The sequence below is a fragment of the Cyrtonyx montezumae genome, unplaced genomic scaffold (genome assembly GCF_038088225.1).
Source record: "Cyrtonyx montezumae isolate F1298 unplaced genomic scaffold, pur_monq_1.0 scaffold_12, whole genome shotgun sequence".
NCBI classification, from domain to species: Eukaryota; Metazoa; Chordata; class Aves; order Galliformes; family Odontophoridae; genus Cyrtonyx; species Cyrtonyx montezumae.
The window spans coordinates 11272046-11298291 of record NW_027071848.1 but is presented as its reverse complement, the minus strand read 5'-3'; the positions used below and the strand labels follow the sequence as shown (position 1 = coordinate 11298291).

Here is a 26246-nt window from a genome sequence, read left to right as displayed (position 1 = left end):
AGCAGAGTAAGCAGGAGAAATCATTGTGAAATCTCATCTGCTGCTTTTCACTCCGGAGGACAAACAAAAAAGTAACATCTTTCAGACCTTCACCCTTCATCACATTTAGCTGAAATGGGCCCCACAAATCTCAAGTGAATCCAAAAATCTGGGCTAATCATTATTTTGGGAAGAATATATCTATTATTCTCATTAAAATATGTCAATGACACTCAGGTTTACAGAAAGAATTTTTCTTATATCTAGCAAATGCATTTCAAGAAAAGAAAAAAAGTCTCAGAGTTCCAAACGACGGCATAAAAACAAACCAACAAAAATGACAGAACTTAAACAGACATGTTTGTTTTGACTGTTTGTAAACACAGAAAAAGAAAAGAACACAGAATTGCTTGCCATTTACTTCTACTACAAATAAAATGCACTCTTAATTTAGCAATGTAAATTCCTTGTCTGTTGCTGACTCAGAAAAGTAATACCAACAAATTTGTTTGTCTTTAATTGAACACTGTACAGGTTAAAAAAATATATCAGAAATAAGATCTCAGAATCTAGCTATGTGTAAATTTTACTACAGAATTTAAAAATGCAAAATGGAGAATAAAGTTTAGTAAAAACACCTCCTCTCAGGGTTTTATTTTTTTATTTTTGCCAAAAAATATTAACTCATAAAAGGAAGCTGCTTGGTGTATTACAAAAAGACTGTCTTCTGTGTCAGTTAATAAAACTAAACACAGCACACAGTATCACTGATTACACAGCACATGAAAGTTCATAATCTTTTAATGCTGTTTTCTCCACAACTTCTTATGTCTTATGTTCACACAATAATATCATCTAAACTGTAATGAAATCTGACAGTTATGAAAACTGTTACCTTCATCTCCAGTTGCCGTACCCATACGATGTTATTGACAACTTCAGAAAGATTTTTGCCCAACAGAGGTCCAGAAACATCACCAGGAACACCGTGGCATCGAGTTTCAAAGTCTGTCTGATAGTCTAACACAAGCAGAAAGTTCATGTTAGGCAAGAAACTTCACAGAACAAGCTTAAATTTCTTATTGCTGTTATAGACACATAGTAGATATACTATGATATATTAGTAGATATATTAGAAGCAAATAAAGAATTCTATTCTTTGCAAAAAAACTACTGCAATTTAAGACTGTTAGATAGTTCTTACCTTTGACATAATCTTGAAGTCTTGCTAACAATGTTTCCCTTTCAAAAAGCAACTCTTTGCTCGTATTTGGATGCTTTATCAGTTCCTTGTATTTCTGAAATGTTTGAAGGAGCTAGAATATTAAATTTAAAGAAGTTGGTACTTTCTCCTGAAAAAAATTAAATATATTCTGATACCACTCCCTATGGCTGTCTATAAATACAGTCTTTGGCTGTAAGTATCCATTCTTTGGCTCAAAACATACTGCTTTAGAACTTTTATCTGTAGGGAAGATTTTAGATTGCAAAAATAACTGTACCTGTTGAGGACTGTCTTGAATTTCTGAAATAAATTTCTTCAATCTGATTGCTATTTTTTGTTCTGCTGGTGCAATAATTCTTTCAAATTGAGAGACAGCAGCTTTCCATAATGGCTAGAGATAACAAGTGTATGTGTTAGTTTAAGACCATTCATATAAATAATAAAAAATACAGAAAGTTTGTGTATAAATTAAAAATAAGCAATATACCTCTGTGTAAGGATTGCAGTGTACAGGATTTAGCCCAGCAAAGGGCTCAAACACCTGAGCAAGGTATAGATCATTTTGTTCTCCAGATGGCAAGAAGTATGCAAGTTTTTCATGCAGTGTTCTAACAACTAACACCTATAACAGAAAAAAAAAATTACATATCCAACATACTTCTAGATAAAATTTACATTTAAAAGCAAAAGCACGCAAGCAGCATTACACCTCTCTACCTTTTATAATAAGTTTTTAAAAGCTTACACAAGCTTACAAATCATATACTTGCTCTAAGAAGGCTATAAGAAGTCATTTACTGTCTTTTTATAACTTAAAAGCATGGCATTTAATTGTGTCCAATGAAACAGATGATAAGTCTTACATGATAGTAAGTAATAAATTAAAAAAAGAATGAACATTACCTCATCAAGGCGCTTGCAGAGTTTGATTAATGATTCAGGGATATACTTGTCATTTTTCCATTGATGCAGAGTATAACGTTGCCACAGCTGTCCAGTTAAGCACTCACAAGTCGACACCCACTGCTCACAAATTAAGATGCCAGCCTTTATATTTTCTTTAACAACATGAAAAGCATCCTCCCACAGATTGAAAGTTCCTAATTTTCTCTGAACAAGCCTACCTAGACAGCTACCTAGAACACAAATAAGTAGACAAAAGCAAAATGCTGTTTGTTCAAAACAGTTCCTTTAAAATCCACGACAAGCTCCAACTACTGTAATTCCTCCCCATGCATACAACCAACATCAAGAAAATTCAGTATCTTACAACAGTCCAAAGATGTGGGACTGCTGTCACAAGAATGAGGAAAGCAAACACTCTGCATGTCCTATATGACCACCCCCTCCAATCCAGTGCTTAGCTGTATATGTACATCCTCATTTCAAGGAAGTTGGACTAGTTGACCTTTAATGGTCCCTTCAACTGAAATAATTCTATGATCCCAAAGCACGTTCCCTAGAGTAGGTTACACAGGAAAGCATCCAGGTGGGTTTTGAATATCTCCAGAGGAGACTGCACAACATCTCTGTGCAGCCTGTTCCAGTGCTTTGTCAGCCTTAAAGTGAAGCTTTTCCTCGTGTTTCTATGAAATTCTCTGTGTTCAGTTTCTGCCCTCTCCCCATGTTCTGTCACCGGGCACCACTGAAAAGAGCCTGGCACCATCCACTTGGCTCCCACCATTTATTTATGAGCATTGTTAAGATGCCCTCTCAGTCTTCTCCAGGCTGAACAGACCCAGGTCTCTCAGCCTCGCCTTGTAACAGAGATGCTCCAAACCTCCCACCACCTTTGTGGCATTGCACTGGACTCTCTCCAGAAGTTCCCTGTCTTTCTTGAACTGGAGAGCCCAGAACTGGACACGGTACTCCAGATGTGGCCTCACAAGGGCAGAGTAGGGGGAGAGATCACCTCCAGGGACCTGCTGGATATGTTCTTTATAATGCACCCCAGGATCCCATTGGCTTCTTGGCCACAAGGGCACACTGCTGGCTCATGGCCACCCTAGGACATTCAGGTTCTTCTCTGCAGAGCTCCTCTCCAGTAGGTCAGCCCCTAACCTTAACAGAAGCAAGACAGATCTAATCCACAAGCTGAAAGGTATGAAACTCCATACTGGTATTATTTACGATCATCCCAAGCATGCCTGAAAGTATCAACCAAGACTGGCTCTGGACAACACAAACCAAGTAATATCAATAGATCATAATTACATCAAACAAGCACCTTAACACTGTAAGCAACCAGTGGAATCTTTAAATGGAGGAATATGCCTGCTCTAGGATTCATTTTACTTTTTCTTTAAATGTTTACTTAATAAAAACAGTATAAGGATTTACCTATTACATCCAGAAGATTATGCATGCGTGGCTGTGGATAAGGATCATGTTCTGTTTGTCTCCATACATTATCAACAGTATCCCTGGTAGCTTCCACTAAATCCACAACTTCAAGTAATGAGAGATTATCCAAGTTGTAATAATGCTAGGAAATAGATATAAAATCACTTTGCAAGTAATATCACAGAAACATTTATACTCTACAGAAGCTACTAATTGCTATAATTTCCTGTGGCCTATTGCATAATAGAATATGGAAGAATCCTCTCATAAAACAATAAAAAGTAATTTAAATTTAAGCTTTTAAGCTTTGATAACTGCAGTGTGATTTGACCAAGTGCTCTTCAGGTGAGTAAAATTTTGCATAATAGAAGTTCACTGTTATCCTCTGAGTTTTCTATTATTTCAGTCAATTAGCAAGAACAAACCATAGTACGCTCTTACAGCAGCTGCTGGGATTTACCAGTCAGTTCTGATCCTCATTAACCCTGGGCATTCCCCTGCAGCACAGTCACTTGGTACTACATAAAAGACATTTAAAGTCAAGTATTGCCTAAGAAATATTAACTAAATAGCCATATAGTCATATCTTTGGACAGAGCATATGTATACTACTGACTTATATTATCACTACGACTTTTTTAGTAAGTCTACAGATATATCAGTGATTATACAAAATCAAACATACTTCTGCAATGTCCTCAAATAGGTCTCTGAAATGAGAAGCTCTCTCTTTACCACACAGTTTATTTCCATGCTGAGCACATTCTTTCCAGAACTGAAATTCATCAGTTGGTGTAAGGATTGCTGTAAATAAGAACAGAGTGTTTAAATACATAATGTATGCTCACAAAATACCATCAGTCAGAATATACTTATAAAGCAAATTTTTGCCTTACAATTTGGTGATTACCCTTAAACTTTTGACTCAAACAAAATGTAGCATCGAGTTCATACCAAGAGACCAGAGTTGACCATCACCAATTCCAAACTACAGAGGATAAGCCGCCGCACAATTCTGCAGGCACTGGGATCATAAAGACTGAAGATTCAAACTATCCAACCATTATTTACTTCTAATTTAAAACCAATTGCATTTATTATAGCAATATAATTAGTAATGTTGATTACTACAAGACTAGTGGTATTAATAGTATGATAACTAATTATAGAAAGCATAATTGACAAAGAAACCTTGCACATCATCTTCAGTGAATTCTGATCCTGTACAACTAGGATCCGATCTTCTGAGCACAGTACTCAAACCAGCTTCAAGCTCACTTAGAAGTTTCTGGAGTTTGGGATCCAAAGTTTTACTCCATTTCTCATCCTACAATAAAAATGTCACAAGATGTGACTCAGATGGCAGAACTATTGCTATTTCCCCATAATCGAAATATATACACAAACTCAGAGATAGAAGGCAGCCACCCACATGATGAGACACTACAATTTATCTTCCTTAATGTCAAGGAAAAGCATCTTCTCCTTCTCATTTATAAACTCAGGATAATGCAGTGCCATTTTTTTAATCACAAATTTATAAGTCAACTGTTGGATTTATAAAAGGACTGAACATGTTCAAAATTCTTCAAGAAAACTTCATTTAGAATGTGATTACACAGTAGAATCTGGAAAGTGCTAGAATCAAATACTGAAAGTTACTGTGTTTTCTAAAAATTTTATTAATGTTGAGATGTGAAAGAAGTTAAAAACATGAAAGTGCTGAAATTCTGTTTGTTAAAGTCACAAAATATAGCCATTATATTATTTATGAAAAGTGTCTTCTTTAACTCAGAATTAGAACTGTCTTTCATTACTTAGGCTCTTTATAAACATTTTACACTGAAAAATGTATGACATAATAGTTAAGATATATTATGGATTTCTGATCTTTCAGTTTAAACGTACAGACCATTTAAATCAGTATACTGTTCACCTTTAGCAATAGTGGTGCAAAGACTTGTCGAACAGCTTGATAAAGGGTGTTAATTGGTGAATCTAGCATAGATGACACAAGGATATTACTGTGAAGATTATCTTCTGTAATTACATCAGGTCGCAGCTTAAAGAACACCAGCACATTATTCTTTGAATCAATAGCTTCGATCTGTAATAATGAAGGGGGGAAAAATAAAACACATACACAAAAAAAATAGCGTTCGTTTAGAAAACTGTCACTGTCTGCTTATTATACTAGATTACTCTTTAAAGAAATGTTTTACATCTAGAAAAAAATAATAGAAAATACCACATTATTACATATGGGTTCTGATAACATTTTGGTAGTGTGTAATTTGCACAGAAAAATTAAAAAATTTATTACAGTCCGTCCTGAGTTGACAGGAACACTAAATGTAAATTCCAGCACTGAGCACATAATACCTTTTCTATCATAAAATATCCACAAACACCTGTTTTTTTATACTGAAAGCTTTACTTACCATTTTCTGTGGACAAAACAGAAACCCACTCTTGTGCATAGAGAAGACTGAACAAGAAGGATTTAAACCTTTACTTTTTTCTGGGGTTTTTTTGTCACATTTTTACACTGCTTAACTTAGAAAATACTGTTCTAAATATTCAATATTGACTGCCCAAGTCTGCAGATACAGAGCTCTGCTGCAATTCTGTGGACCAGTCAAAGAAAGAGAAAGGCATGCCTCCACCCTCAGCAAGTTTGCTGATGATACAAGTTCGGAGGATTGGCTGACATGTCTGAAGGCTGTGCTGCCATCCAGCAAGACCTGGACAGGCTGGAGAGCTGGGCAGTCAGAAACCGGTGAGGTTTAACAAAAACAAGTGTAGAGTCTTGCATCTAGGGAGGAATAATTGCATGCACCAGTACAGGCTGGGGGATGAGCTGCTGGAGAGGAGCTCTGTAGAGAGAGACCTTGGGTGTCCTGGTGAACGACAGGTTGACCATGAGCCAGCAGTGTGCTCTCATGGCCAGGAGGACCAATGGCATTCTCGGATTCATTAAAAAGAACATGGCCAGCAGGCCAAGGAAGGTGATCCTCCCCCTCTACTCTGCCCTGGTGAGGCCTCATCTGGAGTGTCCAGTTCTGGGCTCCCCATTATAAAAAAGACAGGGATCTCTTGGAAAGAGTACAACGCAGAGCCACAAAGATGGTGAAGGGCCTGGAGGATCTCCCCTATGAAGAAAGGCTGAGTGAACTGGGTCTCTTTCGCGTTGAGAAAAGAAGACTGAGAGGGGACCTGATCCAGGTTTATAAATATCTGAGGTGTGGGGGACAAAGTGTCGAGGCCAGACTCTTTTCAGCAGTGTGTGGAGACAGGACAAGGGGGAACAGACAGAAACTGCAGCACAGGAGGTTCTGCACAAATGCGCGCAAGAACTTATTTACGGTGAGGGTGACGGAGCACTGGCACAGCTGCACAGGGGGGTTGTGGAGTCTCCTTCTCTGGAGATATTCAAGACCCACCTGTACGCCTACCTGTGCGACCTGGTGTAGGGAACCTGCTTTGGCAGGGGGGTTGGACTCCATCTCTGGAGGTCCCTTCCAACCCCTATGATTCTATGATTCATCAGTAAAAATTTAAGTTGTTCCACAGCTCTTGTCACCTTCACAGTCCAACTTCTGGGCCACAGTTCCAAACATTTCCTCAAAGTTTTGAACTGAAATTTGTGGTAAAGAAGAATCCTTAAAACAAAATAATGTTCTTAAACGTTTACTGAACAATAGTAAAAGATATACCAACTGAAATCTCAAATTCTTTGCTATTAGAAACATTTGTGAACTTACTTCTCTTAAAAGAAATGGAAGGTCAGCAAGAACAGCTTCCAGTTTTATCAGACAGTATTACGCTTAATTTCTTACCCTGAAGTCTACTGCTATGAATTTCCCCCAATTCTATGTTGTTTCAGTGAGATTAAAGGTAGAGCATTACATCACATTACATATTGCACAGCTGCTCACAGCAGCTAAGCAGCACACCACAAAAACTGGTATAGATCTGTGCTCATTCATGTATGAATGTCACAAGCACTAGGCTTGACAGTCTGTACCACCAGACATGGTGAAGAACTCCTTGAGAACAGTGGGGTCCTTGGTGTAGGAGAAGCTGGACATGAGCCAGCAGTGTGTTCTTGCAGCAGGAGCAGGGAGGTGATCATCCCCCTGTACTCAGCTCTGGTACGGCTGCACCTCGAGTACTGTGTTCAGTTTTGGGCCCCTCACTACAAGAAGGACATTGAGGCCCTGAAGCGTGTTCAGAGAAGGGCAACAAAACTGGTGAGGGATCTGGAGCACAAGTCTTATGAGGAGCGGCTGCGGGAGCTGGGATTGTTTAGTCTGGAGAAGAGGAGGCTCAGAGGAGACCTTATTGCACTCTACCACTTCCTGAAGGGGGGTTGTGGTGAGGAGGGGGTGGGCCTCTTCTCCCTGATAAATAATGACAGGATGAGAGGGAATGGCCACAAGTTGCACCGGGGAAGATTTAGATTAGACCTGAGGAAACTTTTTTTCTGAAAGAGTGGTCAGGCACTGGAATGGCCTGCCTAGGGAGGTGGTTGAGGCACCATCCCTAGTGCTGTTCAAGAAGCGTTTAGATGAGGTGCTAAGCGATTTGATTTAGTAGTTGGGTAGGGATAGTGATAGGAGGATGGTTGGACTAGATGATCTTGTAGGTCCTTTCCAAACTTATGAACCTATGATCCTATGAACCTATGGAAGGTCAATTATATCCTGGGCTGCATCAGCAGCAGGGCGGCCACCTCTGAGCAGTGAGACAGAGGTGATGGTCCCCCTCTACTCATGAGGCCCCACCTGGAGTCCTGCATCCAGGCCTGGTGCGTACAGCTCAACAAAGACGGAGCTGTTCACTGGGTCCAGAGGATCATCCTCTTAGGAAGAAAGACTGCCTGATAACAACAGGATAAGGGGCGGCTGTAGGCTGGGTGGCCTTTAAGCTTCTTTCCAAGCCATTGTACGATTGTACGCAGCCCACGAGTTCCCAGCTCTCAGCGCAACCCACGGGTGACACATGGGACACGGGACCGCACCGCGCCGGGCCGTCCCCGACGCCGCTGTTCATCCCACGCACCGCGCGGCGGCCGCGGCCCGGGGTTAGGGCTGTACCTTGTTGGAGGCGCGAAGCCGCCCGCCCGAGTGCTGCACGACCAACACGAACTCGTTGCCGTCGTCGAGGAAACCGCTCAGCTCGGGTCGGGCGCGCAGGGCAGCGGGAGCGGTCGCCGCCGGGTCCAGCCCGAAGTAGTTCGCGGCCGTGGCCGAAATAAAGCGCTTCCTCGAGTCTCCCTCCGCGCCCATAGCTCCGGATACCGTAGCCGGCTCGGAACGCCAGGCCGCGTTTCTATGGCGACGGCCAGTGGCGTGGGCGTGGTCTCGGCGGAAGCCCCGCCTCCTCGGCGGCGCTGTCACTTCCGTGTCCGCGCCGTCTGCCTCCGGGTCGCCGCCGTTCCGTTGGGTGCTGTTGCCGCCCGGCTCCCCGCTCCCACCTCGGGCGCAGCGCTCGCTGAGGGTCGGCTCAGCGCGGCGGGGTGGGACGGGGCTGCTCGCACCTCCGTTCTTGCCGAGCACCAGCGGCCGGAGCGGGGGGGTCAAGGCGGCGAGCCCCGGCGGCGGGGCGGCCCCCGGCCGAGGCAGAACGATGCCGGTGAAGAAGAAGAGAAAATCGTCGGGGCCGGCGGCGGCGGCGGCGGCGGACGAGGCCGGCCTCAAGAAGTATAAACTCGGCAGGTAGCGTCCGCGGCCTCCGGCGGCTGCCGCCGGTTGCGGGTCTCGGGCGGGGAGCGGCCGCCCCTTTGTGGCCGGCGGTGCTGGCGGCCACCGCTGGGAACCGCAGCAGGAGCGCTGCGCGGCGGCTCGTGTCTCGTTTCTGTAGTGAAAGGGTGGGTGTGTCCCAAAGCGAAATCGGGAGAGGTTTCCTTAATAAACGTGGGACTGTGAAGGATCGCGGAGCCATAGGGACCTGCGGAGATCGCCTAGTCCCCACCTCCTGCTCAAGGAGTTCCCTGCGGTGGGACACAATGGAAAGCACCGGGGTGGGTTTTGACTGTCCGGAGTAGACTTCCCAGAGCAGCCTGCTGCAGTGCTCTGCCTTTCCTCATGTTTTTATGGAGCTAATTTTGCTCTGCTTTTTTCTGCTGTCCCTTGCTCTGTTGCTGCATGTCACTGGATAGAGCCTAGTCCTGTCCACTTGAGCCCTGTACTTCAGTTATTTATAGACAGCTGTAGGACATTCATCAGTCTCTTCCAGGCTGAGTAGTCCCAGGTCTCTCAGCCTTTCCAGGCCTTTCATCACCTTTGTGGCCTTCCACTGGTCTCTGTAAAGTTCCCTAGTTCCCCATCTTTCTTGAACTGAGGAGCCCAGAACTTGGTACGTTGTTCCAGATGTTGTCTCACCGTTTGGATCCAAAAGGATCTTGTTGACAGTGCACAAAGATGCCACTCAAAGTCATGTTGCCTGAAAATGGCCATAAGAATGGTACAGTGTAGCAAGAGGAGCATCCCTTGTGGCTTTGTGTAAGAAGCCACAGGCCTTCTCCATCTCTTATTGCTTTCCAAGCGTAATAGAAGTGTCGTGGTTACAGTAAACATCCTGAAGGCATCAGAATACAACAGGCTTATGAAATCAGTGCTACGGGAATGGCTATTGCAAGAAACTGCAGCATACACTCTTCCTCTTTGGTTGACCAAACTTGAACTTAACACGGGAGCACCTCAGCTTCTATTTTGTGATGAGCGTTCAGTGTGGATAACTACTTCAGAGGGCACTTACTGTGCGTGTTGATCTTTTATTTGCAGTCTGAACTTATTCACAGCCACTACTTAATAACATTTCTGCTGCTGGCATTGTCATGGAGTCATAGAACTGTTGGAAGTTGGAAGTGACCATTAAGTCATGCTTCTCCTGGTGCTTCTTCTCATGGTTGCACCTCCTGGAGCATTCAGAGCAAGAACACGTGTTTTTTGATGCTTTACTTTCTTAAGCAATCTAAATTCTTCTGGTTTGTATGACAGGTTTTCAATTTCCTTGCCCATCATAGTCCTTCTCTGCAACTGTTCCAGTTTCACTTCTTGATTACTGATAACCAAAATTTCAATCTTTATTTCTTTTGACCTGAAAAAAACCTTCTGAAAGCTGCCTGAAAAAAAAAAAAAGAAGCTCTATGAGAAAGCAAATGAACGTTCATATTAACTGGTCACAAAATGGTAATGATATGAACATTTCTAATTAAGTGTTTACATATGGCGACATATTACCAGTATTATTTAATGGAGTGTGTAATTGCAAATAGATATACACCAAAGTGGTTGAAACCTACATGCAGTGGCTCTCCTTCTTTCTAGTGGCTTGTGTGGTGGCATTTGGATATTTGTCTTGTATGTCCTGAATTGTAGTTTTCAGAACATAAGGCTTCATTTTACCTCTGCCTTATCTCCTGAGGGAGCTTCAAGCCATTCATAGGAGCTGAAATTGACATTCTCCTTTTCAAAATGGCAGTCTCAGCACTGCTTAGTTTTCAGTCCTCTCATACCATCTCTTGTCACTTCTTTCTTAAAGGTAATCTTAGTGTGTTCTAGAAGTACTCTGTGTTTGAGAGAAGACATTGTAAAGGCACTGTAACTCCATACTGCATAAAGATTTTTTCATGTAGTCATGTTTCTAATGGAAACAATCATGTATTTTGTGCATTCTTTCAAGGAAAGTCAGTTTTTGTAACTTGTACATCCTAGGCAAACAGGATAGTGTGCCACGTAAGGAAGGTGATGTGGGGGTGGGAGCTGTTGTGCACAGCTGTTTGGGTCTTTCCATAGGTTGTATATTACTTTTCTGGTACGGGCACCAAACAGCCATAGAACTTAGAGATTTAATAACAAGTTTAATATAACAATCTGACCGAGTTTTCTTCCCAGATTTGGGTGCTTAAATATAAATAGCCTGACTTTTAAATCTGTCAAACTCGGCAGCTCCTGTTGACCTAAATTAGATCTGTGCATATTCAGCACCCTTGACTGAAGACCATGCTGCTTATTAGAGACCAATGTTAAAGTCTTATATAAAAGTAGATAACGCATTTGAATTACTGAGCAGTGATGTTTTGAACATCTGCGTGTGGATTTTTGGTTTAATATCTACCAGGTAACAGTATTTTGTCATCTCAGCAGAATTAGTAGTTGGATTAAATCAGGCTAAGGGAAGGTTGCATTTCAAGGTAGCTTCTTGTTCCAGTGAGTGTTAAGAAATAGGACAACTGCCTCTTAAATTCAGCTTTTTTATGTAAATTGACTTCGTGAAACAGTTGATTTAATTTGAAGTAAAAATAAACAGATGGTAGCTGGCTTCCCGTTTCTCATATTAAAATAACACTTTTTATCCTTCTGTTTCTATAAGCTATTGCAGGTCACAAGCCTCTGGTAAAGTAATAAGTGGAGAGGAACATTTTTCAAGCAAGAAGTGCCTAGCATGGTTTCATGAATATGCAGGTAATATGCAATGTATTCATATTCAAAATGGAATGGCTTTGTTTAAAACAAATCAGTGTCAAATATTACTTGTGTTTTACTTTGTGTCCTCACAGAAACATAAGCATGTCCACATTGACTTCCTTGTCAAGTACAGTTGAATTCACATGGCTTTTATGAACACGTGCTCAGAGTTGATTCTCTTTTACATTTTTCTCTTCTTTGTGCTTCACAATTTTCCACACCATTCTTCAAAATTAAATAACTGATATTGTTAAACTGAGTGATTCTACTGCTGATTAGAAAGGGACAACGAGAAGCTGGGACTGTGGTAGAAATTTACTTCCAAAGTGATTTGTAATCAAATCAGAATGATAATGAAATAACAGTTAATGACCTTAGCTCCATGTTTTCATCTTCTAGAAAAATGTTGATACATGTTTGTACTGGTTCTGCTGGGAATCTGTCCTAACATGTTTGATGTCATAAATAACAACTGTCTCATTCACAACAGTTAGAAGTAGGCTCTTGCAAATAAGTTAACTTGCTACCCAAGTAATAGCTGCCATGAGTAAATGTCTAATGTATATTGCAGCTTGTATTAAAAAATTATCCCAGTTTATTTACTAATTATATGATTTGAAATTCTGTATCTGTAAACCATCATCAGTTTCATTTCTTATCTAGTCACTAACTGAAGTCCATCATAACTACTTGGTGACTAAAACTCTTTATTGGCACACTCCTTAATAAGATATGAGCTGGTTCTCTATCTTCCAGGAACAGGTTTGAGCATATGATTCAGAACCAATACCTTGCTGATAGTCCTTCCAGAGTGATGAACTACTCTTGATTCTAGTAATCTGCTTTCTCGATTAGACTTGAGGCATACTGTTTTGAAGTCTTTCCTGTGGAAAATTTCTTCCCTGTTCTGTTGGTTTTCTTCTTATGTGCAAGTAACTCAAATGTCTTTAATCTGTTAAGGCCTATAAATTTTATTGTTGTTGAACGTAGGAAATTATACTTGTTAGTTAACCAGTATTCTAAATATGCCATATGTTGTATCTCTTTGTCATTTAAACAGAGAGACAGAACAGCATTTTTGTTTATTTATTTATTTGTTTGTTTGTTTTTAAGTAGCAAGATTTGCCAAAAAATATTGTGTGGTATTTTGTTTTGGAGCCCACAGCCTTTACCTTTTACACAGTCTCTTGTTCATTGAAATGGTGTTAACATCAGGGTCCCAGTTATGTACAAAATAGCATATCAACAAGCCCCCTGATAATGCTTGGCTGCCCAGAAGTAGCAGTTTTTGGAACAGGCTTAACAAGAATAGCTGAAACAAGATGGATTCAGAGAAATGATGCATTTTGCAGTGTGTCCATATATGCTCTTTAAATATACTGTATTGCTGCCTTTTTAGGGATGCTTCATGTTAAGAGTGAAAGGTAGCAGCACAACATTAATTGTTCTGGTCAAGTCATATTGCTTTATGCCTAGCATTTTTTCAGATTTATTGTAACTGTTTAGTTCATAAGGAGTTAAATTTTATTGTAAGTATCATTATCTGCTGTGTTAGTGCAAACCCATAAGGATAGCAGTATTGAAGGAGTAGCATGCGTAACAGTAAGTCAGACAGAACTAGTGCTTTTGTGTTGGTAAAATAACTGTTTGAAGAACATTGTCATAGGGCAGAGATGATCCTTGCTGAGTTTAGCTGTGTCAGTGTGAAGTTCAGTGGATACTTATGAAAACCTACGTAAGAAAAATAAAGTATCTTGCATGCTATTCTGGGAAGGCAGTTCCCAACAATGCTCTATTTGTTTTGTTTTTAGTCCAGATGGTTATTTCATTGATGACAAGTATTTCATACCTGTCTGCGTGTTGCAGCTGATGTAATGCTTCTAACACAAAAAATGCTTACTAAAGTAATGCAGTGTTTTTAAGGATAGCTTGTGTAAAAAGTTGTCTAATTTGTGTCTATTTCTACCTTGAAATATGGTAATTAAAATGTAATTTATATTTCATTGAATGTTGCTCCTATTTCAGTTTGGTTTGTTTTTGGTTTTGAAGGTCCTGATGATGTTGTAGGGCCTGAAGGAATGGAAAAATTCTGTGAAGACATTGGTGTTGAGCCTGAAAATGTAGGTTTCTTTCACTATACTAATAATACTTTTTTACTGGATTAGACTTAGTTCTGCATACAGCTCTTCATTTCAGTAAGCAAGGAGTTGCATATCTTGTTTGAATGCTTGGAGCTTTCTTCATAGAAGTCTAGAAATCAATTTTTTCTTACATACTAACTCCTTTTCTTTTTCCCCTTGTTTGTTTCCACCAGATTATTATGTTAGTTTTAGCCTGGAAGCTAGAGGCTGAAAGCATGGGATTTTTTACCAAGGAAGAATGGTTAAAGGGGATGACCTCATTACAGTAAGAGGGTTTTTGTTTGTTTTTTACATATCAAATTTGAGCATTCTATTAAATTTTTGTACCTGTAGCTTTATGAATCTTGCCTGCTATTTCTCATATGTCGGCAATACGTCACAGAAGCTCTTGGTTTTTAGGTCTGGTTTCAGTCACCAGCTATTTCATTTCATCAGATTGGGAATCTCATGACTTCATTAAAAGTTTTGTCAAATCTTAACCAAGTTTTGATGGCATGTTAAAATATCAGTTATCAGACACGTGTTCATGGAGATCTCAGATCTGCTTCTATCTCAGCTCTGGTATTCCGAGAAGCCGGTTACTGTACCAGAGCTTTATAGATGAGGACTTACATTTTATACCCAACTGGAAGGCTTCAAAAATCTGCCAGTCTAGCGGAAGGTATGCACAGACGTGCATGGAATAGACAGCTCTTCAGAGCCAATAATGTGGACTTATTACAGAGAGAAATAATCTAGTGTAGTTATGAATCCAGTCTTCATTTTAAGAGTAGAACTTGTTATCCTATAGATGTAATGTGTTTAAGACCAAAAAGTGTGTTTTACTTCTGTGCATTTTTACATAAACAGACATAATTGAAGCACCTACCTAGGCCTAAAAGTTACTCGGGAAACAAAACAGTGCATTCTGTGCCAGTAGCAGGCTGTAGGCTAAGCACCTGAATAAACCTGTGGCACTCACACGAAGGAACTGAAGACTCAGTGACTTAAAAAAGCATAAATCTGTAGACTTGTGTTCCTTGTGCTTACTGGGAATGAGAGATCATAATAAAAGACTCTGCAGGGGTTGAGGGACTCTAGGTTCTTTTTAGAGGTTTGACAGAAATTTTGAAAGAAAAGGATTTACACTATTAGACCAGTAGTATCACTGTATTCTTGCACAGCATTATTATGGTTTTGCATGAAGAAATTACACTGCAAGTATTAAAAGCCCAGCATGTATTTTGTCTGATCTATACTACAGAATCCTTATTTCAAAACGCATGGAAAGCCATGCAATGTACATTGCATCAACAGCACTGGTTCGAATTCAGCTCCAGGTTAAGACACCTGAATGTGTGGTTAATGTGCAACGTCTGGATTTCTTAAGCTTTTACTGTAGTTTCTGGAGATCTGGTCAATGCACTGCAACGTAAGGTGGCATTCAGTGTACACCAAGGCCTAGTGTCACACTGACTGAATTACTCTTACGAGTTGGTTAACTAGAGCTGCATGAATCGTAGCACCTAAAGCTGAAGACATCAAAATCTGAGCTCTTGGCTACAATTAAATGCCAACGTTAGGATGGCTTAATCTTGAAGTAGCACTCTTCATTTTTAGGTTTGTTTGTTTTAATCTGTGGTTTTGTGATATGCTGTTTAAATTTCCTCTTATAGAGGAAAGGAGAAAAATAGCATGTGGTATGGTATTTACTGTCAAAATTTAGGTGGATCAGGCATTAAAAGGCAGTTCATTTTACTTAGAAGTGAGGATTCTAGTTTGTCATGTTCACAGAATCACAGAACTGTAGGAGTTAGAAGGGACCTCTGGAGATCATCAAGTCCAACCCCAGCTATGTTGGTAGCATGATCCCTGACATTTACATATATATGAAAGCTGCTTCCCTGAATCTAAACTAACCATCTGAATGTCTGAAGCCCTTCTCATTGCTAGCAGAACACCTCAGCTGTGTGATTTATTTGAGCTCTTTAGATGCCTTGTTAGGATGAAATGAATAGCTCTCAGTAAGTGACTACTTACACTTTGTTTTCAAGTCATTGGAGGCTGAATAACAAGTACTGACCTCTCGGGATATGTCAAGTAGCAGAGAAGGACATTTGTGTATTCATCAGGTGTGGGCTTTACAGACCTACAAAGTAAAACATTGCATTGCATTATGAAGGCTGCCACTACCCTTGCTGTTAATAAAAGGCTGTCTTGGCACTTCTTCTGTTGTTTTCTTATAAAAACTTGATTCTCGTGGATCTCAGTCATCTTGTTCAGCTGTACTTGTAAAAGAGTGGTTTGGAAACTCCCTGGTGCACTAATGTGAACAGAATCTCTGGCTGGGTGTGGAAGTTAAGAGACATGTCCCTGTATCAGACCTGAGAGTAGTATGTGTCTGAATGTGATCAATTCTCATCAACCTGTCTCATCAAGGCTGCTCTCAATCTGTTCTCTGCCCAGCTTGAGTTCGTGATTAGGATTGCCCCAGCCTAGGTGCCAAACCTTGCATTTGTTAGTGCTGAACTGCATGAGGTTCTCATGGGCCAACCTCTTCAGCCTGTTAGGTCTGTTTGGATGGTGTCCCTTTCCTCCAGTGCTCCGCTCAGCTTTGTGTTGCTGGCAGGCTTGCTGAGAGCACATTCAGACCCACTGTCAGTGTTGCTGACAAAGATGTCAGTGCTGGTACCCATACTGACTGGCGTTACCAAAAACAGACAGTAATACCATTCTCACTTTATATTTACACTTACAAATATTTGAGCAACTTTAAAATAAAGTGTTTAGTAGGAAATGTAGGTATACTGTCATTTGTGTGTATTATAATCTCAGTTGAGTTCTACTGACTTGTTTATTTTGTTAGCAATGTAAGCACCATAAGTTCTTATAATTTAATTATGCAACCTAATTAGCTAATAGTCTTAGCACTGATCTTAGCTTGGACTTTGTCCTGCTACACCTTGGTGCTGCTAGAGACGATAATGGAAAGCTTCCACTGAGCAGTAAGTCTCCACCAGCTGGAATGGCTATGTTTTTCTCATTGCAGCTGTTCTGATAGAGACAGAGCTGCATATGAGCGTGCATGGGCTAGCAGAACTGAGGAACAGGAATATCAGCTGCAGGGAAAGTACTGCATCAAAGTGTGACATCTTAGCAGTGTGCTGCAGGACTCCTGAAATGCCTTTTGCTGGGGGCTGCTGGTGCAAGTCCTTAAGGAATCTGCTCCCTGAGAGGCAGGCTGCCAGGAGACAGGCATGTACACCAGAGGAAGTATTTACACATATATTCTCTGTGTTTCTGAAAGTATTATTTCTGTCAAACAGAGTATGGGATAAGGTAGATTATTTTTAACCCAACACAGCTGTTATTTTATAAAAATAAAATATTATAGTGTAACAACTGTTCCTTTAGAGTGTGCCTTTCCCATGGGGTTTACATGAGTAAATTACATTCACCAGTGCCAATGTTGGTGAACCTAACCAATTTTTTATTATTATGAAACGATTGCTAGGTAAAGTACAGGAAGACTTTCCTTCCTGGGGTTAGTAATAAAAAGAGTTTTTGCCAAAGTGTTTTCAAGCCAACTAACAGACCAGTAAATTCTTGCTCAGCTTGTGAGTTTTCAGTTTAATAGCTACTGCCTAGTCCAGGTAGTGTAGGCTTATCAGGGCTTGCATTTGTCAGTCATAAACCACTTCCAGACCTCAGTAAGTTTTGCTAAGTGCCTGCTGAGTCCTGCTACTAACAGGTACAGGCTTGGAAGTGTTTTTTAGTTTTTGTTTTTTGTTTCCCAGATGTGTATGGAACAGAATCCAGCTGTAAGAGCTCTATCACTTCGACGTATATTGAGTGCTGTTGTCCTCAAACTTTCTGAATGATTGAAAGATAAGAAATTGATGGGTGTGCCATAGAGAGACTTCTTTAGAAGTTGATGGATTTAAAAAGGCTGATATTGCTGATATTTTAAAAAAAAATTGTTTGCTGAACCTCAGTAATCATCATTTCAGTAAGGTGCATGTCCAGTGTCCAAGTCACCTTCACAGTGTTACTCGTGTGATAGTGCTGATTGCATTTTAGTGGTTTTATTTTATTTTTTTACACTTCCTGGCGTTTTTCATCATCCAGATGCTTTGTTTTGAACTTCTAACATCATTTGTTCTCCTTTATTTTAAGGTGTGACTGTACAGAAAAGTTACAGAGTAAATTTGACTTCTTGCGGTCACAGTTGAACGACATTTCATCCTTTAAGAATATCTACAGATACGCCTTTGATTTTGCAAGGGTAAGACTACTAGGATGTTAGAGAAGTTCTGATTTTAGTTATTCAGTGAATGCGTACTTCAGTGTTCTTGTGCTTTCTTTATTTAACTCTAGGACAAAGACCAGCGAAGTCTTGATATTGATACTGCAAAATCAATGTTAGCACTTCTGCTTGGAAGAACTTGGCCACTGTTTTCAGTATTTTATCAGTACCTGGAGGTAGGTGCTTTCTTGAGTTTTAGAATGATGGCATGCTAGTTGGGCTGTTTCCTGAAAAGATTTCGGGACTTGTGTTGTTTGGGTCATGAGTGTATCCATGTTTCTCCTTTTCCCTTCTTCAGGCTCCTTCTGAAACAGTGATGTGCTTATATGCATCATAGATCACTTTGCCTCAGTCTCCTTCTCTAATCAAAAGCAGCAAAATTCCATCTTAATTAGACTATGAAGGTAAAATTAGTAGAGTCTGTCTTTTCAGCTACACGTGCTAAATTTCAGATTGGCCTTGTGTAGTTATGATGTGTAAGTACCTGAAGCTCTGACTGCCTCTGGAAGTTCTTTCTTAGCTATGAGCAGTTTAGTAGTGTGGATGCATATACACTGCACAGCATGCTAGGCTTGGCACATAAAATCAGTGCTAAGTTGGAAAGTACACGTCCCTATAGTAGTGCTGTTTTATATCCTGCAGAAAAGATTCCTGTAGCTGTTCATTCTGTGCTAAGCATGCCTTAGTTGTGGGCAAGGTGAAAAACTTAAACATTTTTGAAGCTTCAGAGTGGTGAACTGATTTCAGTTTTGCTCTTCTTTCAAGAAACTATTCTGTGTCATTTTGGAACTATGAAATATGTGCTGCGTAGTCTCCTGAAAACTGGAAAGCCAGGGGAAGAGTAGCTAATGTTGCCCACAGAATTGTTTTTTTAGGAACTGACTGAAGATTACAAATGAGAGAAACTGGAGAGAATGTGCAGCATTATCATATCAATTGGTATCAATTGATATCAATCATATCAATTGTTTTGAAATTTTTTTCCATAGCAATCGAAGTATAGAGTCATGAACAAGGACCAGTGGTACAATGTGTTAGAGTTCAGCAGGACCGTCCATGCAGATCTTAGCAACTACGATGAAGATGGCGCATGTAAGTAATCGTAGCATGTTCTTTATTTAGCTGTTATTGGTAGCATTTTTAATTGGCATAAGAAGTGAGTGCATCAAAGAGAAGCAATACTTGAATGTAGAAACTAATTATTTTCCAAAAATGCATAGATAAATTGTCTAAACAGCCACTCACTTTCAGACTGCAGATACTAATTTTAGAAGCAAGTCTCTGGCATGACAGTGTACTTAAGCCAACTTAATATCCAGTTAAGGATCTAGTAAAGCTGCTTACTACCTGAAAATACTGTCTGTAAGCTAGACTGTAAACAGCAACCTCTTATTTTACATGAAGACATGTTAAATTCCAGTCAAATTATAAAGTAGCCTAGCTGCTGGTACTTGAGAAATTATTTCTGAGCTTGAAGTCTACACTTAACTGATAGTCAGGCCTACTATGACTGAATTGCAATGGCTATCCCATTTTGTTCTGCATTTTCAATTATGTAATTCTGGAAGCTCCAGCAAGGAGGCCCATTTACTTGGCCCATTTTAGAGTATACTCTTATTTTGATACTTTCCATTCAACTCAGTGCAGCTGTTATGTGTATTAAGAATGCTTTTTTTTCATTGCTCAGTGTATAATGTTATTCCTGCCACCCTTGGATTGAAGTGATTGTAGTCCTCTTCGTAAGTGTCCATAAGTCTTTGGCTTTGCTCCTCAGAAGTGTTTGGCTGTAAGGGTTAATGTGGATGTTGACTAGAGTCAATTTTAACCTCCATGTATTAAGAGAAAATGTGGGAAAGACACTGGTAGATATAACTCTGAGTTTCTTCCTTTTGTAGGGCCTGTACTCCTGGATGAATTTGTTGAATGGCAGAAAGTTCGTCAAGCGTCATAGCAAGAATTCAAAAGAAAATGCAAGGTTTTTTTTTGGTGCCCGTCTGTACACAAACTAATAAGAAAAACAATGGATTGCATTTTCATTTTTATGAAAGACTTTACAGTAATTTTTTTCCTTTTTTAAGGAAGTTTTCTTGTTACATGTGATATGGGCATTTGAACCACACCTCTTCTGAGACTGAAAGTTGGAGTTCTTGTTTTGAGTCTTATGTTTATAGCATTTATTTCAGAACAATAAAGATTCAGATTTGTGACAAAGGCCTAAAAGTGAAGAATGTCCCTTGAATGTGAGTGTGGTGTCTATTTCTAAAACCAAATCTTTAAGATTATCTTTCTCAAAAGTGCCCTTTGATATGATTTATTGAGACCTTAAAAATGCTTAACTGGCACTGTTGCTTGCTGGTGGTATGATTGTCTTGTGCAAGAAATGTTAGAAAGAATGACTAGCTATTTGAGCCCTGGGTGGGGGTGTGTTAACTTGCATATTAAGTATTGATCATGGGTTGTGCCATAGTTTTCAGCTCCTCCTGGAGATAAAGGCCTTAAACTCTGTTTGTTTTGTTCCGTACTCACCCAGTGGCGTGGCATTTAATGGCAGATGCTTTCTTAAGCAGAGAGGTGTGGGGCACACATGTGGCTACACATACAGGGTAGCGGAAAGCTAGTTGCCTGTACTTCAGATGTCACTGATACTCTGGTACAGTACTGCAGCTTCAAATTTGTACTTCAGCTTAGACTTTGAGTTGCTTTGGATAAGATGTGCAATTTATACATTAAAAGGGAAAGCTGGAAAGACTTAGCTTTGTGCTTTGCTTCTTATGTGTTTTAGACTGGAAGCATTCACAACATGACTTTATTTCTCTTGAAGTTTTTCTGTGACGTAAGAAAGATTTAAATCATCTGCTTTTGACCTGTATGTAAACAAGCAATTAATTTTTACCGTTATTCATGTGTTCAGTACAGTAGTTACTGTGATTGCCTGATTAGGCACTCAGTTTCTGTGACAACCTTTAAATGCAGTAGAAGTTTGTCACTCTGCCTTTCTGCCCAAGAATCTGAATGCCATCCTTGAGAAGGAACAGGATTTTAATGAGTAAATATAAGAAAACAAAATAGAAGGAAAGAATGAAGCATTTGTATCTTCTACTATATATTATATTGTTTAGACTGTGATAATGCCACGAGACTCCAGTCAGCAATCAAGGCCTCATTGTGCCAAATGCTTCAACAGCTTGAAATAAGAATAGACAACGTAAGCCAGGCATGACTTGAAGATCTTTGCCTCAGGGAAATTACTTCTGTTTTGCACATCCCTTATTCAGACTAACAAGTGTGAGTTTTCCTATCGTTAAGGAGAGCTTCATTCCCAAGACTATGGATTCTTTTCTTACTTTTATTTTTATACAGTGATGGGAGAAGGGTGGGAGGGAAGGCTGAAGAGAAAGCAAGAAATAGCAGTAGGAAGTGGGACAAACTAGAAGTGTGCCCATGCTCTCATTCTATTAAAGGAACACCTCTGCTACTTGCCACTCTCTGAAGATGCTTGCTGTTGGGACTGCAGGCAGTAGTGTCAGTCGGTGGTGTTCCCTCAGCCTTTCTGCGAGTCACCTGATAGTGCAGCTGAGCCTTAGAAGTATGGTTCTGCCCAAGCCAAAAAAAGCTTTGGAATGAAGAAGAAAAAGCTGAGCTACTGTACAAGCACAGCGGTCTGCCAGTGGCTAGTGTCTGTGCATGCAGACACATGCACTATGGCTGTTTTATTTTCCACCCTTTTTAAGGGAAGTACTTAACTTCAGACCTTGCGAAGATTTCAGCAGTTCTCTTAAATAGGTTTCAAGTTGTCCGTTCACATTGCTGATGATTCTGATTTCTCCCGTAACAGAGTGCCTTTTGTTTGGAAATTGCTCTTCCATACAGAAAGTCAGTGCCAGAATGAGAGTAACTTCAAGAGGTCCCAAGAGCCACTGATTGAGTTCCTGAGATGCACAGGACAATGATACACCAATTTCTAGGGAAGATACTGCTGTATCACTGCAAGGGCACTGATCCTGAAATGTCTTTCAAAAATTCACTTCAATGACTCTCCTAGCTTAGCCTAGTTAGACCCAGTTATAACTGGAAAATTCTCTTTCCAGGAGTTTTGAAATGCAGGTAGAAGTTGAACGTTTTCTAGTGTGGTTGGAAACAAAAAAAAAAAAAACAACACCTTTTTTAGGGAATCGTAAGCTGTTCTGAATTCAACTTTAACCAGTTGGGCTTAGAGGCTGGTGTTACTGTCTAACAGTAGGAGTGATGCATCTACCAATCCAAGATGGTCGAGTACTTACAGTTAAGGTGTAAGACACTGTGTGATGTATCATCTGTATCTCTGTTAAGGTTTTATCAGTATTCCTCTAATAAATCCACATTTCAGGGATTTATAACTTGGTTGTGTGTGTGATGGGAAATCAACAGTTACTGTAAAACTTTGACTGGGAATGAATGTATTTAAACAACTTAAAATCAATATAGTTTTTCAAATTTGAATAAAATAGGATTTTAAGTTATGTTTTTGTGCTCTAAACTGCAATCAGATTTATTGTTTAAATGTGAACTAATGGCTTGTACAGTGTCATTGTGAGCTGGTCATTTTTATTAGCTGTTTTGTTTTTGGTTTTTTTTTTACTAAATCACTTTACATCTTACTGTGGAAAAGTGCCCAAAACTGTTTATTTATTTTTTTTGTTCTGTTTTGTGCACATCCACAAGTTGAAACTGAGTTCAGCTAAATGTTCTCGTTAGCCTTTTAAGTTTCAGTTTTGCTTTGCTCAGGTGCATTTTAATCTCTCACGTAAGGAAGTGACACCTTTTTTTGCCATATCTTATAACAAAAGTTCACAGGTGAAATATGCTGCCATAGGTATGACAAATAATAAAAGCAAAGGGGAAATGTCTTCCAAAACTAAATCATAGTGATGTCTATCTTGATGTTATAAACTTCGCTTTAATCTCATTTGATTCTCCGTTACTTAGCTAATTTTTCTCCGTTCTTAAGTTTTGCGGTTTAATATGAAAGCACCCACCTGTTCATGGAAAAAGCCATACTGGTAGATTGGAATGTAATATTTCTTCTATCTAAAAATGTGATTTTGAATTAAACAGTCATGTATGTTTACCTATATGTCTTTAACTGTATATGTACTTTTGATCACATTTATCTTTGCTGTTTAAACGTATAATTCTTTATTAATGACTGTAATTTCACATTTCTATATAGTGGAACTTGAATTTTGCATTTAGATACAAATTTGGTACCAATCAAAGATTTTCCTTCCCCTCCCCCAAAGGAGACACTGTAGTCTATATTTTGGTTGTTGAGGTTATTTTTCCTGTCTTTCTTTGAGCTTTGAGCTGATGTATTGATACTGACCAAAAAAAGAAAAAACAAACACAAAAAAACAAGAGGGACCATAAGTTTAATGTTTCTGATGTTTTGTTCATTTTTCTTAACAGCTGGTGAGCAGTTCTTTCAATGCAATGTGTACAAACTTGTACAGGTTTAGCTTTGTTGAGTATGATGAATAAAAGTGTTATGTAATAGGGCAGAACAAGTATTTTTTGTCATGCTGCCTTTTTTTAGTTTTTTTTTCTTGTGAATGTGTAACTGTTTTTAATCATGAAGGACTTACTTTCAGCAAAGTGGATCAATCTAATTTCTAGCTGAAGCCTCGATGATTTCTTTACTGCTCTGTGCACCAGATCTTAATTCAGAGCTATAGCAAACGCCATCTTTGATCACACTCATGTTGGTGGATGTTGATATAAGGAGCAAACCTGGTAGTTAACTGTCCTGAGCTATGCGTTCAGTCAGCCTTGTTCCAATAACCTGCTGCAAAACTTATGAAGGAAGAGAGATTCAAGTGTTTTCTTCTTACCCCCTCATCTATTTACCAAGACAGTGGGCACAAAGTGGCACACAGGAGCTCCCTCTGAACACCAGGAGCACTGCTGTGCTGTGATGGATCAGTGGCACAGGCTGCCTGGAGGCTGTGGATTTCCTACCTGGAGATCTCCCATGGCCTCCTGGTCATGGCCCTGGGCTCTCTGCTCTGGGCGTCCCAGCTGGAGCAGGGCTTGGGCCGGAGGGACCCAGAAGTGCCTTACATCCTCAAGTGTTCTGTGATTTACCTGGCTGTCTCTTAGCATATTCTTCAGTAAGGATTTTTAGAGCACATTACAAAAGGATGAAAGGCAGTGTCCTACTGTGTGTGTTAGAAGTAGTGCCACGATTTCCTTTTATATTCTGCTTTCTCTGTTACTTGGCCGTTTCTCATAGTTGAGGTTCCTGTGCCATACCTGCCTTAGGACACCTTTACTTCTGTCTGTATCTAATCTATGGAAAGGCCACATTGTTGTCTCTACAGATTCACTTCCATCCCCTTTTGACGCTGAAGTCCCTCCTGAGTCAGAGGGATGTTTAAGTGCACGCAATCCAGGTATCTCATCTGTAGCTAGAAGAGATGGCAATGCTTCCATTCTTCTCTTTTTACCCTTCGGTATCATACATTCTGAATTTCTTTTCTGACAGTGAGAAAGGACAACTTAGAGCTAGGTAAGCATGTTAAAGACGGGGTGTATCCTTTAAGATGATGTTAGCTACTGTTACCTTTATTTCATCTTTTTAAACCACTATCAGGGTTTTTACCTAATTAAGCTAGTTTCTCAGATTTGTGTGTCACTTCATCCAGTGAACAAACTTTAATCTTACTCCTGGTTTTGTCCTAATTAGAATATGGCATTCCCTATACGTTAGAGTGGCTTTCTTTTTTCTTTTTTTTTTTCCTTTCTTTCCTAAGAGAAATTTCTCTTTTCAGTGGTAACTCACATCCTGTGCCATTGTCATGATGGTACATTAATGAATCTTTTGTAGGTGTTATACTGGACAGACTTAAATCTCAAGGATCTGGGTACTATTTCTTGACCCACATTGGTTCCAACCATGTTTCTGTTGAATAACCTTACTATTTTATAGTTTATTAAAATATTGTGATTGTGTCCTGTTCTTCTAGAAACTAAAACTTTAATAAAGATGGTTTAAACAACTATTTTTCATCTTAAACTTCCTTTCTTCATTCTTTCAATTTAAGAAAAAATTGCTATGCGTTTCAGGATTCTTATTGATCTATGTATTTTTATCAGCTTAGTAGTAAATTAATACTGATAATAAAATCACCTGAAAGTGTTTTTGGCTTATGTAAATTCTGTATAACATAGAACTTCATTCTTCCTGTGTGGTTTTCAGATGAGTTTTGTTTTTGCTGTGCATCTTATGAATTAAGGGGCTTCAGCATAACTATTCCAACAAATATAAGTTATTTCTGATTTAGTAATAAGGTTATTCTTTTTCATTTTCTTTCAAATTTTCTATTCTAAATTAGAATATTTCATAAAGGTTTACTGAACCTATTGCAAGAACTTAAATTACAGTAAAACGAAATAGTAGTTATGATTTGTGGCCCAGCTATTCTGGACTGCTTGTGGAGTTCTTTACATTCAAACTGATCTCCAAATCAATTTAGAAACAATAAACAAATGATTAACAGCTAATGTTACGTCCTCATATATTTGGCCAAAATACTTTAATGTGAATATGTAAAATTGCTGGTCAAGACACAACTAATTCAGAGCACATCTGAAATAAGTTGTTATTAATCTATGAGAAATGTAGTCACTTAAATTGCAGATTACAGTCACAATAGAAAGAGTAACACTAGTTATGAAAGGAGTAGCTCCTTAGTAGATCTGGCACTTGCTTCTGCGTAATTCTTTTGCATAGAGATTTGAAGTACTGGTTTTCTTTCATAGAT

General features: G+C 39.5%; 2 protein-coding genes across 3 annotated transcripts in view; one reads left to right on the top strand and one right to left on the bottom strand.

Annotated features, from left to right (window-relative positions):
* Positions 1 to 8883, bottom strand: part of DYNC2H1 (dynein cytoplasmic 2 heavy chain 1) — a 135406-nt gene extending 126523 nt beyond the window's left edge. Inside the window, exons 1-10 of the mRNA XM_065730035.1 lie at positions 8647 to 8883; positions 5484 to 5654; positions 4739 to 4874; positions 4233 to 4351; positions 3545 to 3689; positions 2108 to 2340; positions 1692 to 1826; positions 1482 to 1595; positions 1184 to 1295; positions 875 to 999 (exon numbers count right to left, since the gene is read on the bottom strand). Coding sequence (XP_065586107.1) covers positions 875 to 999; positions 1184 to 1295; positions 1482 to 1595; positions 1692 to 1826; positions 2108 to 2340; positions 3545 to 3689; positions 4233 to 4351; positions 4739 to 4874; positions 5484 to 5654; positions 8647 to 8838 — 1482 coding nt within the window. The 5' untranslated portion in view covers positions 8839 to 8883. The remainder of the gene's footprint in view (positions 1 to 874; positions 1000 to 1183; positions 1296 to 1481; positions 1596 to 1691; positions 1827 to 2107; positions 2341 to 3544; positions 3690 to 4232; positions 4352 to 4738; positions 4875 to 5483; positions 5655 to 8646) is intronic.
* A 234-nt stretch (positions 8884 to 9117) lies between these two features.
* On the top strand, positions 9118 to 21334 carry DCUN1D5 (defective in cullin neddylation 1 domain containing 5). Of its 2 annotated transcripts, XM_065730033.1 has the most exons (8): positions 9118 to 9267; positions 11927 to 12018; positions 14071 to 14141; positions 14336 to 14427; positions 18318 to 18426; positions 18519 to 18623; positions 19437 to 19539; positions 20343 to 21334. In XM_065730033.1, the coding sequence occupies exons 1-8, from the start codon at positions 9179 to 9181 to the stop codon at positions 20396 to 20398; spliced, it is 717 nt and encodes a 238-aa protein (XP_065586105.1). In that variant the 5' UTR covers positions 9118 to 9178; the 3' UTR covers positions 20399 to 21334. The 2 variants fall into 2 exon arrangements, with proteins under 2 accessions (XP_065586105.1, XP_065586106.1); XM_065730034.1 differs by lacking the exons at positions 9118 to 9267; positions 14336 to 14427 and having other exon boundaries at positions 12003 to 12018.
* Positions 21335 to 26246: the final 4912 nt, after the last annotated feature.

What these genes read in the sequence shown, in the direction of transcription:
- DCUN1D5 (XM_065730033.1), top strand. Translation starts at nt 9,179, where the DNA reads ATGCCGGTGAAGAAGAAGAGAAAATCGTCGGGGCCGGCGGCGGCGGCG. An exon ending in AAGGGGATGACCTCATTACA is followed by an intron (nt 14,428 to 18,317) that starts GTAAGAGGGTTT and finishes CTTTATTTTAAG; the next exon opens with GTGTGACTGTACAGAAAAGT. An exon ending in TATTTTATCAGTACCTGGAG is followed by an intron (nt 18,624 to 19,436) that starts GTAGGTGCTTTC and finishes TTTTTTCCATAG; the next exon opens with CAATCGAAGTATAGAGTCAT.